At 43.8% G+C, this 16,883-nt stretch overlaps 1 protein-coding gene across 7 annotated transcripts in view; it reads left to right on the forward strand.

The window, feature by feature from the left end:
* The window catches only part of PXK (PX domain containing serine/threonine kinase like), a 73,821-nt gene that overhangs the window by 13,512 nt on the left and 43,426 nt on the right, over positions 1–16,883 (forward strand). For all 7 annotated transcript variants that reach the window (XM_048488291.1, XM_048488293.1, XM_048488294.1 and 4 more), the window contains exons 2-4: positions 2,228–2,278; positions 3,982–4,029; positions 13,124–13,310. In XM_048488291.1, coding sequence (XP_048344248.1) covers positions 2,228–2,278; positions 3,982–4,029; positions 13,124–13,310 — 286 coding nt within the window. The remainder of the gene's footprint in view (positions 1–2,227; positions 2,279–3,981; positions 4,030–13,123; positions 13,311–16,883) is intronic.

Raw genomic sequence — 16,883 nt, forward strand, 5'->3', positions numbered from 1 at the left:
GTCAGTTTTGAGATTTTAGAGGATTTTTTTTGTAGAGAGCTATAGCTTTACATTTTATCTTCCATGGTGTTGTGTGGGCAGTAGAGACAAATGAAGCTGAGGCGCCTTAGAGGTTTGAGGTTAGGAGGAGGGAGTAATTAATAGAATTTGTTTACAAACTGGATCTCTGGAGATCACCTCTGAACAGAGGAAGTTGCCTTATACTGAGTCAGACCATTGGCCTGCAAAGTCAGCATAATTTACTCCAACAGGTTTCCAGGGTCTTAGCCAGAGGTCTCACTTTGCATACTACCTGGTTCTTTTAACTTGAGATGTCTGTGAATCTTATCCACTGAATTATGGCCATTTTCCTGGTCTTTCTCTTGCTATTAGCAGCAGGTGCATGAACTTTTGTGGGCTGATCAGTAGATTTTAAACCCCTTAAATCCTTGAATATTTATTTATTTATTAGATTTTTTCCCCCCATCGTTCCTCCCTGAAAAGTTCAGGGTGATTTACAACTTCATTTAAAACAGTACAATATCATGATAAATACTTTAAAAGTCATTGTCTAATAATTAGGAGCCCATGGCGTAGTGGTTAAGTGCTTGCACTGCCACTCACCCGGTCAGGAGTTCGAGCCCCCTGTGGGTCAGATATCCTGGCAGCTGGCTCATGGTCAACTCGGCCATCCATCCATTCCTTGGTCGGGAAATGGGTACCTAGCACACAGCTAGGGGGTAAAGAATAGCTGGGGAAAGCAATGGCAAACTACCCCACAAAAACGGCTTGCCTATGAAATCACTGCTTGCAGTGGTACCCCAGGGTCGGACACAACTGAAGGGGAAACTTTACCTTTATCTAATAATGCATCTTAATCTAAAATCAGTGACATAAAACTACCATAGCCATCGTACAGTAAATGCCTGAGTCACTCCCTCTACCATTTGGTTTAAGTGAAGCTTTGCAAAGAGGATTGGCAAAGTAAAGGGTGGGGGAGGGAAGGAAAAGAGGAAATTTATTTAAAAAGACAAACAGAAAAAAGGGGGAGGGGAAGAAAGGGAGGGGGGAACCATTGATGTATCACTGTAGCTGCCTCAATCTCCTGGTGTAACAACTCCATCTTAACAGGTCCTGTGGAATTGCATTGAATCCCTCAGGGCTCTGATCTCTTTAGACAGAATGTTCCATCAGGTGGGAACCAGGGCTGAGAAAAGGTCTTGGCCGTGGCTGAGGCAAACTGGACTTTCCTTGGGCCAGGGATTTTCATTTGCCAAATGTAGCCACCTTTTCTTAGCATTCCGTAGTACCAGTGGTAAGGGTTTTGGTCTGCCAAATGTGGAAGTGACATGGTTCCTTAAGAGAAGGCAGAAGACCAGATGAAGTGCTTCCTTTTTAAGGAATTGGTGCGCTAATGCAGTACACCTATTTATTTATTTGCTCAAAGAAGATTACATCAATTTTTCTCTCTTCCATTTTATCCTCACAACAGTAACAAGCAAGGCTGAGAGAGTATTGCCTAGCAAGCCTCCATGGCACAGCAGGGATCCAAACCAGGGTCTCCCAGATCCTAGAGCTACATTAGACTGGTTTTTCTGAGATTCAGAAGATATTCTGGGCTTGTTCCCATGTTCATGCTGATAGTTGACAGTCATTTGGCTTGCTGGGATCTAGTGGGACGTGGGTGGGTGGATGGATAGATGGATGGATGGAAATATGTATTAATTGAGCATATAGTCTCTATGTTTGTTGACAGTACCCAGAAATACTATTTCTTCCGTGGGAGAAATGGCCATTTGAACATAATCAAGGGCAAATCTGCACAGGAAACTCCATGATGACCATCTAAAACATCAGATCTCTTTGTCCATCTCAAATTTCCAGGTATACCTTTCTAAACCCATTGAAGTATATGGGCATAGAAGGGCATGACTCACCTGAGCATCACACTGATAGAGAAGACGACAGAGCACCATGATGAGGGCAAAACATAGCAAAAACATCAGCGAGTAAAAGGGGTGTGGGGGAGTGAAGGGGCTGTTAAGCCAGCACAGAGAAGAATGAGCCAGAAGCTTGTGTGTACAATCTTGGAAGAACAGTAGAGGTCAGAGGACAAAAAAAGTGGACTACAGTTACCTTAAAGCCTGTAGGTGCATTTTTGCCCTGTTTTAGAAGAAGTGTTGTGTTTGAACTGGCACTTTATTTATTTAGGCCTCTAACATTATTATTTTTTTGTCCTTGTTTCCAGGAGTACATCATTCGTGTACAAAGAGGGATTTCCATGGAAAATAGCTGGCAGGTAACTTAAAATTTGAAAACTGAAAACAACAACAACATTGGAGTAGGGGAAGAGGCAATATAGCAAAAGGCCCCTTTGTCACTTGATAAACTGAGGCTGCTCGGCTACCATACTTCTGGGGGTGCCCAGTAGAGAATTTTGGGTAGTGTTCCTGTTCAGATCCTTTTGAATAAAAAGCTGTACAGGGCTTGGTGGATTATCTGTATCCGTGCTCTCGTGCATATGTAACCTTTTTTCCTAGCCCTAGTTTTTTGGTCTAAAATCAGACTGAATTAAGAAGATTCCAAGGCAATTTTTCATACTTTGTCCAGATTCTCTGGACTGGAGTGAAAGAACAAACCACATAAAACGTATTCAGTTTTGGTTTGTTTAGTAGTAGTTCAGTAGTATTAAACTAATGCTATTAAAATATGTGGGTGGATGCTGCAGAATTATTTTGCAGCTCATAAAGTGGACTTGGCTTGCATCACCAAATCCTGTTGATCTTTAAGGTGAGACTGGGCTCGAATCTTGCTCTTTTAAAAATGCATGACGGTTTGCAGTTTGTTGCAGGGCACGCAGCTGTTTATTTGTTATTTATGACATTTTAAATCTGCCTTTCCCCTTTAAAAAAGACTCCGTTTCAGGTTGCAATGTTACAATATTGTAATACAGTTACAATATTGTAATACTGATCTGCCTGCAAAAACCTGATCCTAACCTGCACAGTTTCTCTGAGGTATTAAATGCTGTGATGCAAAGATTTCTGAGGAGAGTAAATGGATGTCAGTGATACTCAAAGGAGGAATGCTTTGTGCTAAGACCATCAGAAACATGAATATTCTTTGCATTGTATCTCGGGAACTGTTTCGATGAAGTTGATCATAGGACCCCTTATCATAAGCCAGCTGTAACATGGAAAAGTAGTGACTTCTCCATCCTCTGCTTGGTTCTATTAGAAGGTTTTTGCATCTAAGAACATAAGACCATAAGAACTAGCCTGCTGGATCAGACCAGAGTCCATCTAGTCCAGCACTCTGCTACTTGCAGTGGCCCACCAGGTGCCTTTGGGAGCTCACATGCAGGAGGTGAAAGCAATGGCCTTCTACTGCTGCTGCTCCTGAGCACCTGGTCTACTAAGGCATTTGCAATCTGAGATCAAGGAGGATCAAGATTGGTAGTCATAGATCGACTTCTCCTCCATCAATCTGTCCAAGCCCTTTTTAAAGCTATCCAGGTTAGTGGCCATCACCACCTCCTGTGGCAGCATCTTCCAAACACCAATCACACGTTGTGTGAAGAAGTGTTTCCTTTTATTGGTCCTAATTCTTCCCCCCAGCATTTTCAATGAATGCCCCCTGGTTCTAGTATTGTGAGAAAGAGAGAAAAATTTCTCTCTGTCAACATTTTCTACCCCATGCATAATTTTATAGACTTCAATCATATCCCCCCTCAGACGTCTCCTCTCCAAACGAAAGAGTCCCAAACGCTGCAGCCTCTCCTCATAAGGAAACATCTGAAACATTGTTCGCTACTCCCAATCTTTCCCGTATGCCTCCCTGTGTTGACAGGATCCCAGTCTGTCCTAGTATCTTCCTAAAGTGCCTGTGAACTGGGAAAATTCTTATGTAATGCTGTTCAACGAGCTTGGCTTAAATACAGTTGTTTGTGTACAGCCATACCTGAGTGTGTTGTGCTAACATTAATTCTGTGTTTTTTTGCAGATTGTGAGAAGATATAGTGACTTTGACTTGCTGAATAATAGTTTGCAGGTAAGAAGTCTTTTTGTCTCTTCTCGCAAAACAAAATTCTGTCCCGAGTGTTTTATGTGTTTCTAAGGCAGCCTTTGCCTGTGAGGCAACGCAAAGGCAAAGAATCTAATCAAGAAGCTGTTTTTCTCCGCAGTTTATCCTGTTTACTATTGCTGTGTGCATATGCCTTCTGCTTCAATGGTTATTGTTTAGATGTATTAGTCTTAATTGTGTTTTGTTTCCCGACCCATTAAGAGCCTCTTAAAATGGAAAGATAGCACATCGATACTTCGAGTAAAGTACGATAGAAGACTTCAAAGGAAAATCAGGCTTCCCAGTTTGTTTTCGATTGGTTAAAATATTTGTAAGCCCACACGTTCCATTACACTGAGAGAATTCAAAACATTGAAGTCTCAGTTTATACATCTGGGAGAAGAATCCCTTGTTTTGTGTTTGATGTTTTGTGTTGAAAAGATGAATGTGGGAGAATGGTCAATGTTTACACTTGCCCACCCATAGCATAACTTGGTCCGCCTTTTGGGGTTCAAATACCTTCTTTTCTTTCTTTTTCCCTTGGAAAAGCCAAAGTCACATTGATCTTTTTAAATGGGGCCCCAAACGGCCGCATATGGTCTTTTTCTAAAACCTTTTGTTCTTTCACTCATTCTATTTATAAGCCGCCCTTCCCTTTATGGCCTCAGGGCAACTTCCAACACGAAACAACGATAAAATCCATACATTGTCTGAACAACCATGTAGCAATCTAATAAAATTGAAAACTCAACAAGTTTAAAAAAAATAAATGTTCTATATTCCTCATTTCATGGAGCACAAGAAACAAGATGGAGGGAGGGGAGGGGAATGAGGAGAAGGGAGGACCGCTTGCTAGAATACCATTGCTGCCTCAACCGTACACCTGATGGAACAGCTCCGTCTTATTGACGGAGCAGTAGTGGCTAAGAGCAGTGGCTAAGAGCAGGTGCACTCTGATCTGGAGGAACCGGGTTTGATTCCCAGCTCTGCCGCCTGAGTTGTGGAGGCTTATCTGGGGAATTCAGATTAGCCTGGGCACTCCCACACACGCCAGCTGGGTGACCTTGGGCTAGTCACAGCTCTTCTGAGCTCTCTCAGCCCCACCCACCTCACAGGGTGTTTGTTGTGAGGGGGGAAGGGCAAGGAGATTGTCAGCCCCTTTGAGTCTCCTACAGGAGGGAAAGGGGGGATATAAATCCAAACTATTCTTCTTCTTACAGGCCCTGTCAGATCCCACAGGACTCGGGTCTCATCTGACAGTGCATTCCACCAAGTTGGGGCCAGAGCAGTGGTGGGATCCAAAATTTTTAGTAACAGGTTCCCATGGTGGTGGGATTCAAACTGTGGCATAGCGCCAATGAGGCTGGGCGGGGCACGATGGGGGCATGGCCGGGCATTCTGGGGGCGGGGCATTGCTGGGCGGAACTGTGGCAAGGACGCAGCTGCTGCGCCGGTCCTTGGTTGGGAACCGAATGAACGCAGGCGCAGGCTGCCACGCATGCTGGTGCACCTCCTGCTAGACTGCTTCAAGTTCTGCGCGCTACTGCTGAGGAGCGGAGGAGGGGCGTAACTAAGGCAAAAATCATGTGGCAAAATCACCAATTAGTAACCCCCTCTCGGCACACACAAATAATTAGTAACCTACTCTCGGGAACCTGTGAGAACCTGCTGGATCCCACCTCTGGGTCAGAGTCTGGGTATTTGTACTGTTTCAAAGACATTCACTTCTGTTTAGCATGTGTGGGAATATATAGGGAAGGGTCTGTAAGAGAAAAGCTTGGTGCTTGCAAACCAAGAAAAAGGAAATGAGTAGTTGTCAAGTTTCTTCAGAATTTCTTTCAGCAGGCACTTTTTGTCCCTCCTTGTACTCTGTCTCATGCGGACTACATGTGATTTGTGTGCATTTCTCAAGCTGGTGCAGATATATCGTACTGCTTTCTGTGCATGTGCGCTGTTAAAAAGACACAGACTATAGAACATTGACGATGGACCGATTCCTGCAAGGCCGTTTTTGTGAGCTGTAACAGTGAACATCTTTGGCTGTTTTTCTGCATTGTCATCAACTGATAATTTATGTTGGCCGTGCTGCCTCAATTGCCTTCCGCTTTCTCAATAGCTGTGGTGATTTGCCTGTCCCATTCATGTTTAACATTGCATGATTCATTCTGCTTTCTGGAAGAACACCTCATCTGAATGGCGTAATAATAGTGCAGTGTTGCAGTGGTGTTTATCTTCTCAGGCTGCATTCATGAAATCCTGAGGTGGGACGTTGAGTGAGGGTTGTTAAGTCTTTTGTGGTGTAGAAATTGTATATCTCTCCCTCCCCCCCATTCATTTTTTAATAAATGGACATCCTGAAAAATTCTCTATCCTTGTATGGTCCAGGTCAAGGTAGATGAGGAATTTATAAGGGCATCAGAATTGTTCCCCTGGGACAAGAAGAGACTTGGCTGATCTATACCCTTGATATGGGCAGTGGGGATATTAAATCACTTTTCAGGAGAAATGAATGAGTTCAGCATGTGGTTTTCTAGGAAAAACATCTCCCAGTGTGACGGAAGAGGCAATTCTGCTGTACTTACAAATGCTGTGAACCTTCCTTCCTGTTTCCTTTATATGGGCTGAGAATACATTTTCAGAAAAGAAAAACAATAGAAGTTTTTCAGAGGAATCCAATGACAGCATTATTGTTTTCCAAAAGAGCTTCACATTCTCCAGCAAGTTTCTGACAATACTGACTTTTCCAAAGTGTTCTATTATGTGTGATTTAAAAAAAAAATCAGCTTAAGCTATTTTTCCCTACCTTAATTATTAGATTCAGGATACCTTTTGGAATAATGTCAGCATTGTCTGTATGTCACTGGAATGGCAAAGACAGTATTTTTCAGTTGTATCCCAAATCTTAGGATCTTAGGAGCAGCAGTGGCATAGTGGTTAAAGAGCAGGTGTACTGTAATCTGGAGGAACCGGGTTTGATTCCCCGCTCTGCCGCTTGAGCTGTGGAGGCTTATCTGGGGAATTCAGGTTAGCCTGTGCACTCCCACACACGCCAGCTGAGTGACCTTGGGCTAGTCACAGCTTCTCGGAGCTCTCTCAGCCCCACCTACCTCACAGGGTGTTTGTTGTGAGGGGGGAAGGGCAAGGAGATTGTAAGCCCCTTTGAGTCTCCTGCAGGAGAGAAAAGGGGGATATAAATCCAAACTCTTCTTCTTCTTCTTCTTCTTCTTGAGCTCTTTGCCTCTAGTGGCATAAATTAAAGTTGGTCAGAATGAAGAATATTATTTATTTTTATGACAGTGCCGGCCTAGAGAAAAAATCGATAGCCATGCCCCTAACCCTCGTGATCTGGAAGGGGCAACTGTACACCAGCACCTCCTGCGGGGCATCCAGTGGTTTTATCTCCTGCCTCGTTGAAGGATAAAAAAACCAGGAGGAGGCATTGGGATATGTTTTTTAAAAGTTTCTGGTTGAAAGCTGTTTCAAGGAAAGGCAGAAACTGGATACTTTTTAGAATAAACCCCACGTACTTATAATGGGGACAAAACTGTCCTTGCCTTTCAGAAGCCCCAGATTTCTGAAGCTTGTTCTGGCGGTACAAAACAGCACCAGCATATTGGCCTGTGTCAAGCTGCTGAGCCACCTCAGGCGCCTTCTTCCTGTGTTACCTCAGGGCAGTGTGTGAAGAGGAGCACGAAGGAAGCAGCTTAGACTCCTGATATGGGACCGCCTCTCCCCATATTGCCCCGGTAGGCCCCTCCGCTCCTCGGAGGAGGACCTACTCGTGATCCCTGGCCCCAAAATGATCAGGCTGGCCTTGACGAGGGGCAGGGCCTTTTCAGCCCTGGCCCCTACCTGGTGGAACAGGCTCCCTAGGGAGATCAGGGCCCTGCGGGACTTACAGAGTTTCCGCAGGGCCTGCAAGACGGACCTGTTCCGCCAGGCGCTTGGCCAGCCTGGTTAAAAAAACAACAACATCTACCATGTCATCTGGCCTCCCATGGGCACAAGGGGGGAAGGGGAGTAGCCAGACGCCATCCATATTTTAAAATGGGTTCTGTTTTTATATAATTGATACTTAATTTATGTTTTAATGTTTGTTTTAACCTGTTGTGAACCGCCCTGAGCCCTCAGGGGGAGGGCGGTATATGAAACGAATAATAAATAAATAAAAATAAATGTGGGCTGCCCCATAGGGAGTCTAGGTACATTCTCTGCGATCTGCCTCAGGTCCTGTTTGCCGTCAGTGGTCGCTCCTGCTGTCCTGTATACATCCTGCTTTCTTCTGGATTATTTGGGGTCCAGACATGAAGACTTCTGCCTTGGGATTTAAACTTCCTCTTCGGCTGCTTCCACTCTTTCCAGCTGATTTATGATTTCACAGGAACGTGGGTCCTATGTCAGTTTGCTACAGAATGCGAAGCCTGACACAATGAAAATCCTTAGTCCTGATTAGATCTTCGACAAGAGGCAACTTGTCCCAGGGCAATGACTGAGGAACTTGTTTACTTTTGGAGGTGGCAGGCATGAATCTGGTGCTGCTGCTGCATTCTTTTGTGTTTCTCTCTTGTAATGATTTTTGCACGAGGCAAGAAAGTACGTCCAGTGACTCAGTTGACTCTCTTTGTCAAAGTAAAGATCACTGGCAAGTCGTTTCCTTTCTCAGTAACAGAAGTTCCCTGCAAACCCATACCATGAATATCAGTGTGTTTTCAGCAGCTTTGGATGTTCACATTGATGATGAGTGGGTGGTGATGAGGAAAAATGAGTAATACATTTTGGTGCTATTTATGACCATTAATGTCGACGTAACTTTTCTACGATTGACCTTCTTTTTCTTGTAACTCAGCTTTTCCTCTCTAAATTGCCTTTTCGCCATGGATTTAAAGCGTTACGAAAGCATAACCTGAAAGCTTTCAAGAGCTACCGTATATACTCGTTGACCCACATATAAGTTGAGGCACCTAATTTTACCACAGAAAACTGGGAAAACTTATTGACTTTGCGTATAAGTCGAGGGTGGGAAATGCAGCAGCTACTGGTAAGCCCTGATTCTCCCTTTAAATCCTCTCAGAACAGGGGGGGGGGGTGATTTAAAGGGAGAATCTGGGGAAAATTTGAGGGGCCTGTCAGGAGAGGAATGTTTATGTTAGCAGTACCAACATTTCAGAGTATCTTTAGGAGACACCCCTGATGATACCACCCAGGTTTGGTGAAGGTTGGTTCAGGGGGTCCAAAGTTATGGACCCTCAAAAGGGTAGCCCCATCTACTATTAGCTTCCATTGGAAACAATGGGGGATGGGAGTACCCACTTTGCGGATCCATAACTTTGGACCCCCTGAACCAAACTTCACCAAACCTGACTGGTATCAGCAAGAGATTATCCTGATGATACCACTCAGTGAAGTTTGGTTCAAGAGGTCTAAAGTTATGGACCCTCAAAATATAGCCCCATCTACTATTAGCTCCTATTGGAAACAATGGGGGATGGGGGCATCCCCTTTGGGGGTCCATAACTTTGGACCTCCCTGAACCAAACTTTACCAAACCTGGCTGGTATCATCAGGAATGTTACCTGATGATAGCCTGAAATTATGGTGCCGCTAGCCTAAAAACTGCGCCCCATGGAGGCCGACAAAGTAAAAACCCTAAAATATTTTTTAAAATACACCTCACTCACGTATAAGTTGAGAGGGGCATATAAGTCAACTTATATGCGAGTATATACGGAATATGGAAAAGATAGGGTGGTTGTCTCTGGTTCACTATAGTTGAAACAAGGCTCTAGCTAACATGGGGTTTTGAAAACAAAAAGCAAGCTTTCTTAAAGAGGCATCAGCATTGCTAGGTGGGGCAGGAATTCTTGTGTTTGCTACTTATAAATGGGGAGATATGCACTTATGATTTTTGGATGCAGTGCTTTAGTCAGTAGGAAACAATGTTTTGTAAACAATTTTAGAGCATCTTATGTGTTCTGAAAATTTTGCTTCCTGCCCCATGTTTCAGTCCTTTCCCCCCTTTGGAGTCCAGTGGTTAGAGTGTTTACTTTGCTTACAAGAGAAAGGTCAAATGTTGTTGCTGTTTTTTTCCCTGTTCCTAAACTGTGCTCTTAATTACACAATATTTGTAAAAATGTGTATCCAACAGATTGACCGTTAAGCCAACCAGGAAAATTCCTGGTAGGTCAACAGCCTGAGTTACTATGTATGCGTGTGAAAGCTGGTCAATGAAAAAAGCAGATTTATTTGAAGTGTGGTGTTGGAAAAGTATGTTACAGGTTCTGTGAACGAGATTCTGTGCTCACTCCCCCCCCCCAAAATGGGTTCTAGATCATATCAAGCCTGAAATGTCCCTAGAAACTAAAATGTTCGAGCTGAGGCAATTGTACTTTGGCCACATAAGAACATAAGAACAAGCCAGCTGGATCAGACCAGAGTCCATCTAGTCCAGCTCTCTGCTACTCGCAGTGGCCCACCAGGTGCCTTTGGGAGCTCACATGCAGGATGTGAAAGCAATGGCCTTCTGCGGCTGTTGCTCCCGATCACCTGGTCTGTTAAGGCATTTGCAATCTCAGATCAAAGAGGATCAAGATTGGTAGCCATAAATTGACTTCTCCTTCATAAATCTGTCCAAGCCCCTTTTAAAGCTATCCAGGTTAGTGGCCATCACCACCTCCTGTGGCAGCATATTCCAAACACCAATCACACGTTGCGTGAAGAAGTGTTTCCTTTTATTAGTTCTAATTCTTCCCCCCAGCATTTCCAATGAATGCCCCCTGGTTCTAGTATTGTGAGAAAGAGAGAAAAATTTCTCCCTGTCAACATTTTCTACCCCATGCATAATTTTATAGACTTCAATCATATCCCCCCTCAGCCATCTCCTCTCCAAACTAAAGAGTCCCAAACACTGCAGCCTCTCCTCATAGGGAAGGTGCTCCAGTCCCTCAATCATCCTCGTTGCCCTTCTCTGCAATTTTTCTATCTCCTCAGTATCCTTTTTGAGATGCGGCGACCAGAACTGGACACATAATGAGAATACAAGAGTCACTAGGAAAGACATTAATGCTAGAAAAGGTTGAAGGCAGCAGGAAAAGAGAAAGACCCAACACATGATGGATTAACTCTATAAAAGAATCCCCAGTCCTTGGTTTGCAAAACTTGAGCACAGATGTTTACAATAGGATGTTTTGGAGGACATTGGTTCTTAGGGTCACCATGAGTTAGAAGCATCTTGACAGTGCTAAACATATACCCAGTGGTGGCGAACCTTTGGCACTCCAGATGTTATGGACTACCATTCCCATCAGCCCCTGCCAGCTTGGCCAATTGGCCATGCTGGCAGGGGCTGATGGGAATGGTAGTCCATAACATCTGGAGTGCCAAAGGTTCGCCACCACAGATATACACAATGGCCTGGGGTGAGATCACTCTGCTGGGGCCACCCCAGCCCAAAGGAGAAGGTGGGCACAAGTCTCCCTGAGCCAAAACTGCAAAAAAAGGAGTTTGCCTGACTCAAACTCAGCCAGCCCTGAACTCACCACATCCAGCAGTTTCACCAGGCATGTTGGGTGGCCATTTCTGCTCCCCCCATTCGGTGGTGAAGCAAGGGCAGACTGGAGTTGGGGCCTTTTTCTCTTCCCCAATCCTCCCCTGGAATCAAAGTACCAACTTTTTATGTGGAGGCAAAAGCACCTGAAAGGAAGGTAGGGTTATTCAGAGCTGGTCCTTCTTCAAAGCTGCGGCTTCTTTTCTTCTTCCTTTCCCTTACTCCAGCATTGGGGCTGCAGTACGCGGTCTTGCCTGTAGTTTGTAACTGGCTTCTTGTAGTGGCTTGAAAGAACCCCCTGCCCTGCATTCACACTGTATGTGTGATGAGAATAGTCTGCATTACATCTTATGGATCTGATTCTGTGTGCCAGGAACCAAAGCCTAGTTGGGAACAAACTGATGCCAATTCCCAAGATGCTTGCTTATGGAATTAATTTGCAAATAGCAGCTTTTGCTTATGCACTTCCCATCATGTGTTAGGCACTGCCGTTTTGTGCACCAAATAGATGCTTCTAATCTAGAAAATCCATATGCAAAAGTTAAATTTTCCAGGGATTCAGACTTAGTAAACTGATCTTCTGGATGCTCTGACACTTCTGCCTGTTTTCCATGAGGAAAGGCAGGACAATTCGGGACTTTTCCGTGTATTAAATTTTTTCCATCTAATAAATGAAAAAAAATCTCTTTATAAAAAGCACCTTTTGGTGTAGCAAAAGGGAGACAAGGAGGAATACTATTTGCATGTAACTAATGCGCTTTTAATGGGGTTTTAATGGGGTTTTAATGATTCAAAGACTATAGAGCCATTTACTATGATTTATTTGATGATTTGAGATTTGTTGATTTTATTTTGTGCTCTATTTGTATGTTCATGTTCACCGCCCTGAGCCCTTCGGGGGAGGGCGGTATATAAATGTAATAAATAAATAAATAAATAAATAACTTGGGTAAATGTGGTACTATTAACCAAATATCTAGTCTGTTGCTTGTCTAGTGCGAAAATACATTGTACAAAATACTGCTTGGACATTCTGAGCTAACTGGGCATTACCTCTACCCTATGTTTAGGGCCATGTAGTTAACACAGATTTAATTGCTTCTCTATATGCAAAACTGCTTTGAAAAAGTGATAAGCCACTTTCTTACATGTTTAAAACCCCTGGTATAATAATACTTAGAGTGTCTGCTCCGGAATAATTACCTGATATCTTCCGAAGGATATTTGGGATTGCTTAACTACAGGTGTTTGGGGCACAGCATCAAATTTATAGCTGGGATCCAGCAGTAGGACTGACAAAGGGGATTTCTGTCCACTAAATCCTGGGGAACAGTAGACCTCAGGAGCAGTGGGCAGGGGAGTCAAGTCTGTAGCGAGAGGGGGAAAACTGGTAGGAATCCCCCCTCCCAATCCTCTGCTGGAGTCAACCATAGTTTATCACTTTTGCAAAATGACTGTTACCTGATTTTTTAAGATAGTTTGTCATTCATGTGTGCTGTGTTGATAATTCACACTGGACCTCATCATTTTTTTTTTAAGATCTCAGCCCTTAGTCTACCTCTTCCTCCCAAAAAGTTGATTGGAAACATGGATCGTGAATTCATAGCTGAAAGACAGAAGGGACTCCAGAATTATCTCAACGTAATTACGTCCAACCACATACTGTCACACTGTGAACTGGTGAAGAAATTTTTGGATCCAAACAACTACTCTGTAAATTACATTGGTAAGTGAAAGACTTTGACGTTCCTTTATTGTCCTTGAAGATGAAACAGGCTATTGAAGGGTGCAATGGGAGGGGTGGGGGAGACGTTTATCCTTTATTTTAGAATGGAGGAACAGCTTGACTTTACATGAGTACATCTCATTATGTTAAGGAATTCCTGCATATTAAAGAGAGGACGTAACGTCTAGTCTAACTTAAATCTGTCCGTTCCCTGCAAAGAGGAGGGGATAAAGGGGTTGAGGGGGGCTGAAATTATTGTGGTCTGCACATTCCAGCACCCAGTTGGACTGCAGGGGGTAAAACTGGGTACAGGGTTGTAACTTCAGAGTGTCCATCACAGGGAATGGTGTGAGTGTTAAGGCTGGCTCACTGTTGAGCAGAGGTGTATTGCAGCAGTGGTTCTCAGCTTCTTCTGAGTGGAACGGTGGTGGAAATGATACATGACTAGCTTGTCATAACTTGCTCTAGATAGGCATGCAATACATGATGGATTTAAAACACAATCTGAAACCAGGCATGGAATATCTCAGCTGGAGATCTTGGAGAGATGCTGCCAGTCTGAGTAAACAGTACTGACCTTGTTAAACCCAATGGTCTGGGTCAGTTTAAAGGAGCTTCTTATGGGTTTGTGTATGGCCAGTCTAATGTTCAATTCAATTCAATTCAATAAGCCTTTATTGGCATATACACGATAGTATAAAAATACAGTTCCAGTTAAAAAGTGAATAGTAAAAAACTTCGCGTTGGTCATACATTCAGTTTACAAACTTCTGACAAAAACTTTGCCACTATAAGGCAACAATGAAAATCCTGACAATTTAAAAGCATAACTACTTTATCTGATTCAGTATAATCGATCATAGAGTCTATAGCTTGGGGTAATAGGCTGGATCGGAGTTCTTGGTATAATACGCAGTTCAGGAGAATGTGTGGGATGGAATCCAGCTGTCCTATGCTACAGGTACAGAACCTCTTATCACTTGGAAGACCTTTAAGTCTTCCTCTATGTAGCGGAGATGGCATGATGTTAAATCTAGCCAGCATATAGGCTCTCCTGTGTATGGGATTTGTGAGCGCTGTAATATAATAGGCTGGGTATCCCTGCGTGAAAGGAATTAACATATTCGTTGGTGAACAAGATTTATTTGCCAGTCTAATATATATAGTGAAAGTCGCATGCATAGCCTCTCTACAATCAATTCAAGTTGACCTTGTAAGTAAGAGATGTAGTTTAGTCTTTTACCTGGTTGGGAGAGGTTAACACTGCACAGGCCTGGCCTGAACAGCCCAGGCTAGCCCAGTCTTGTCAGATCTCAGTAGCTAAGCAGGGCTAGCCCTTGTTAGTATTTGAATGGAAGACCACCAAGGAAGTCCATGGTTGCGATGCAGAGGCAGGGAATGGCAAATCACCTCTGAATGTCTGTTATCTTGAAAGACTCCACAGAGTGTTGCTGGAGAGTCCGTTGTGTTTATACTATCAAGTTCTAATTTATTTAGGGCAAACAAAGAAGGGGGACAGAACGTAACCCTATAACACTACAACTAAGTACCTCAGAGGTCAGGAAAATGCATACAGGGCCACTAATTTTGTGTGTGTGTTATAGTTTGTAACTGGCTTCTTGTTGGTTTGTTGGTTTTTTGGTTTGTTTTTAAGGGCCCATAATAGTCTACATTACAAATTTGACATAGATAGGACAAATGTGTCCCACAAGACAATTTTTAAACCTTGAGACCCCTTTCCGTTGTCAGATTTCTGGCACTCCTACTGTGCATACTGGCTTTCTTGTTACATGCAGTCATCATTTTGTTGAGCTTATATTCTAGCTTCAGTACAGGGGGACATCAAGGTTTCTAATTGTAGCTGCTGAAGATAGAATGTGCATGTGTTGTCTTTTTCAGATGAAACGGTGATTGTGTGTATTGATACAGTCATGTGTAGTGCACACTCTTGGTATCCATGGCACAAAAACTGTAAATGTAATAAGTAAAAGGGACTGTGCTGCCCATGGATCTCAGAGTTCAGAATCAGAAGCTTGACCATTGCCCAAGATTGGCCAAGAATTGGAAGGGTGTTGATGACATCAGATGAACAAAACCAATGGATTAGCTCAATGATGCAATTCCTTAGTCCTCCGAGTCCCAGTGGGCCTGCGAGTATAGGACCAGGCAGCCAAATCACATGCAAGATTAATGCCCGCTCTCTGCTTCATTGAAGCAAACCAGCTAATTGCATTTAAAAGGATAGGAAAAGACAGACAATCCTGACAATGCAGTGGTCCTTCATGTTGTTGGAGCAGATGGGGTGAGGGGTATACTTCACCTCGTTACTGTATCATCCATTTTTGGCATGCATAGCCCCTCTAAAATCCGAAATGAGTAGGATGTCAACACTGTGTTATGAACCAAGTCAGATAACATGGTATGGGTTGCATCACAGGCAAAGTATGATTCCTCCCGGCCATATTGTGGTGCGTTTTTCAAACTGACCTTAAGACAAGGGAAGTCAAATGTTAAAACAGAGATAAGGAATGTAGGGTCATCAAGATGGGAGGTATATGAATGGAAGACCATGCCTGACCTCTTTTAGTAACACACCAAGTCTGGAATATTAAGCATTAGAAATAATAAATACTAGTAAATTTACATTGTCTGTATCTTTGATACTGATATTTATTTATTTTATTTCTATAAATAAAATTAAGGAATTTATGTGATTCCAGGAATGAGAAAACCAAACAATCAGTGGCTTGAAAAGTTAAAGCTATAACAATGCTAAAACAATTGCTTACTTATAAAAATCTTTGAGAATGACACTTAGAATACTCTTGATTGGAGCAGCAGTGGCGTAGGAGGTTAAGAGCTCGTGTATCTAATCTGGAGGAACCGGGTTTGATTCCCAGCTCTGCCGCCTGAGCTGTGGAGGCTTCTCTGGGGAATTCAGATTAGCCTGTACACTCCCACACACGCCAGCTGGGTGACCTTGGGCTAGTCCAGTGGTAGGGAACCTTTAACACTCAAAGAGCCATTTGGACCCGTTTTCCATGGGAAAAGAAAACACTTGGAGCCGCAAATAATTTTTGACATTTAAAATAAAGATAACACTGTATATATTGGGTTTTTAAACCTTTTTACTCCGCTCATTCTGAGAAGTGCATGGATGCGTCCACCCTGCTGCCTGCAGGGCAGGCAAGGATGGGGCCAGCGGCTCAGCCTCACTGGCCACCGGGAAAGCGCCCGCCCCGCTCCAGTGGGGCAGGCGAGAGGGGAAGCCCGCAGCGCAGCCCAGCCGGCTGCAGGCAGTTGGTGCACCCACACTGCTGCCTGCAGGGCGGGCAAGGATGGGGCCAGCAGCTCGGCTCGTGGAGCCGCAGTACAAGGGCAGAAGAGCCGCATGCGGCTCTCGAGCCGCAGGTTCCCTACCCCTGGGCTAGTCACAGCTCTTCTGAGCTCTCTCAGCCCCACCCACCTCACAGAGTGTTTGTTGTGAGGGGGGAAGGGTAAGGAGATTGTAAGCCCCTTTGAGTCTCTTGCAGGAGAGAAAGGGGGGATATAAATCCAAACTCTTCCTCCTCT

Source organism: Sphaerodactylus townsendi, linkage group LG03, assembly GCF_021028975.2.
Source record: "Sphaerodactylus townsendi isolate TG3544 linkage group LG03, MPM_Stown_v2.3, whole genome shotgun sequence".
Classification (NCBI taxonomy): domain Eukaryota; kingdom Metazoa; phylum Chordata; class Lepidosauria; order Squamata; family Sphaerodactylidae; genus Sphaerodactylus; species Sphaerodactylus townsendi.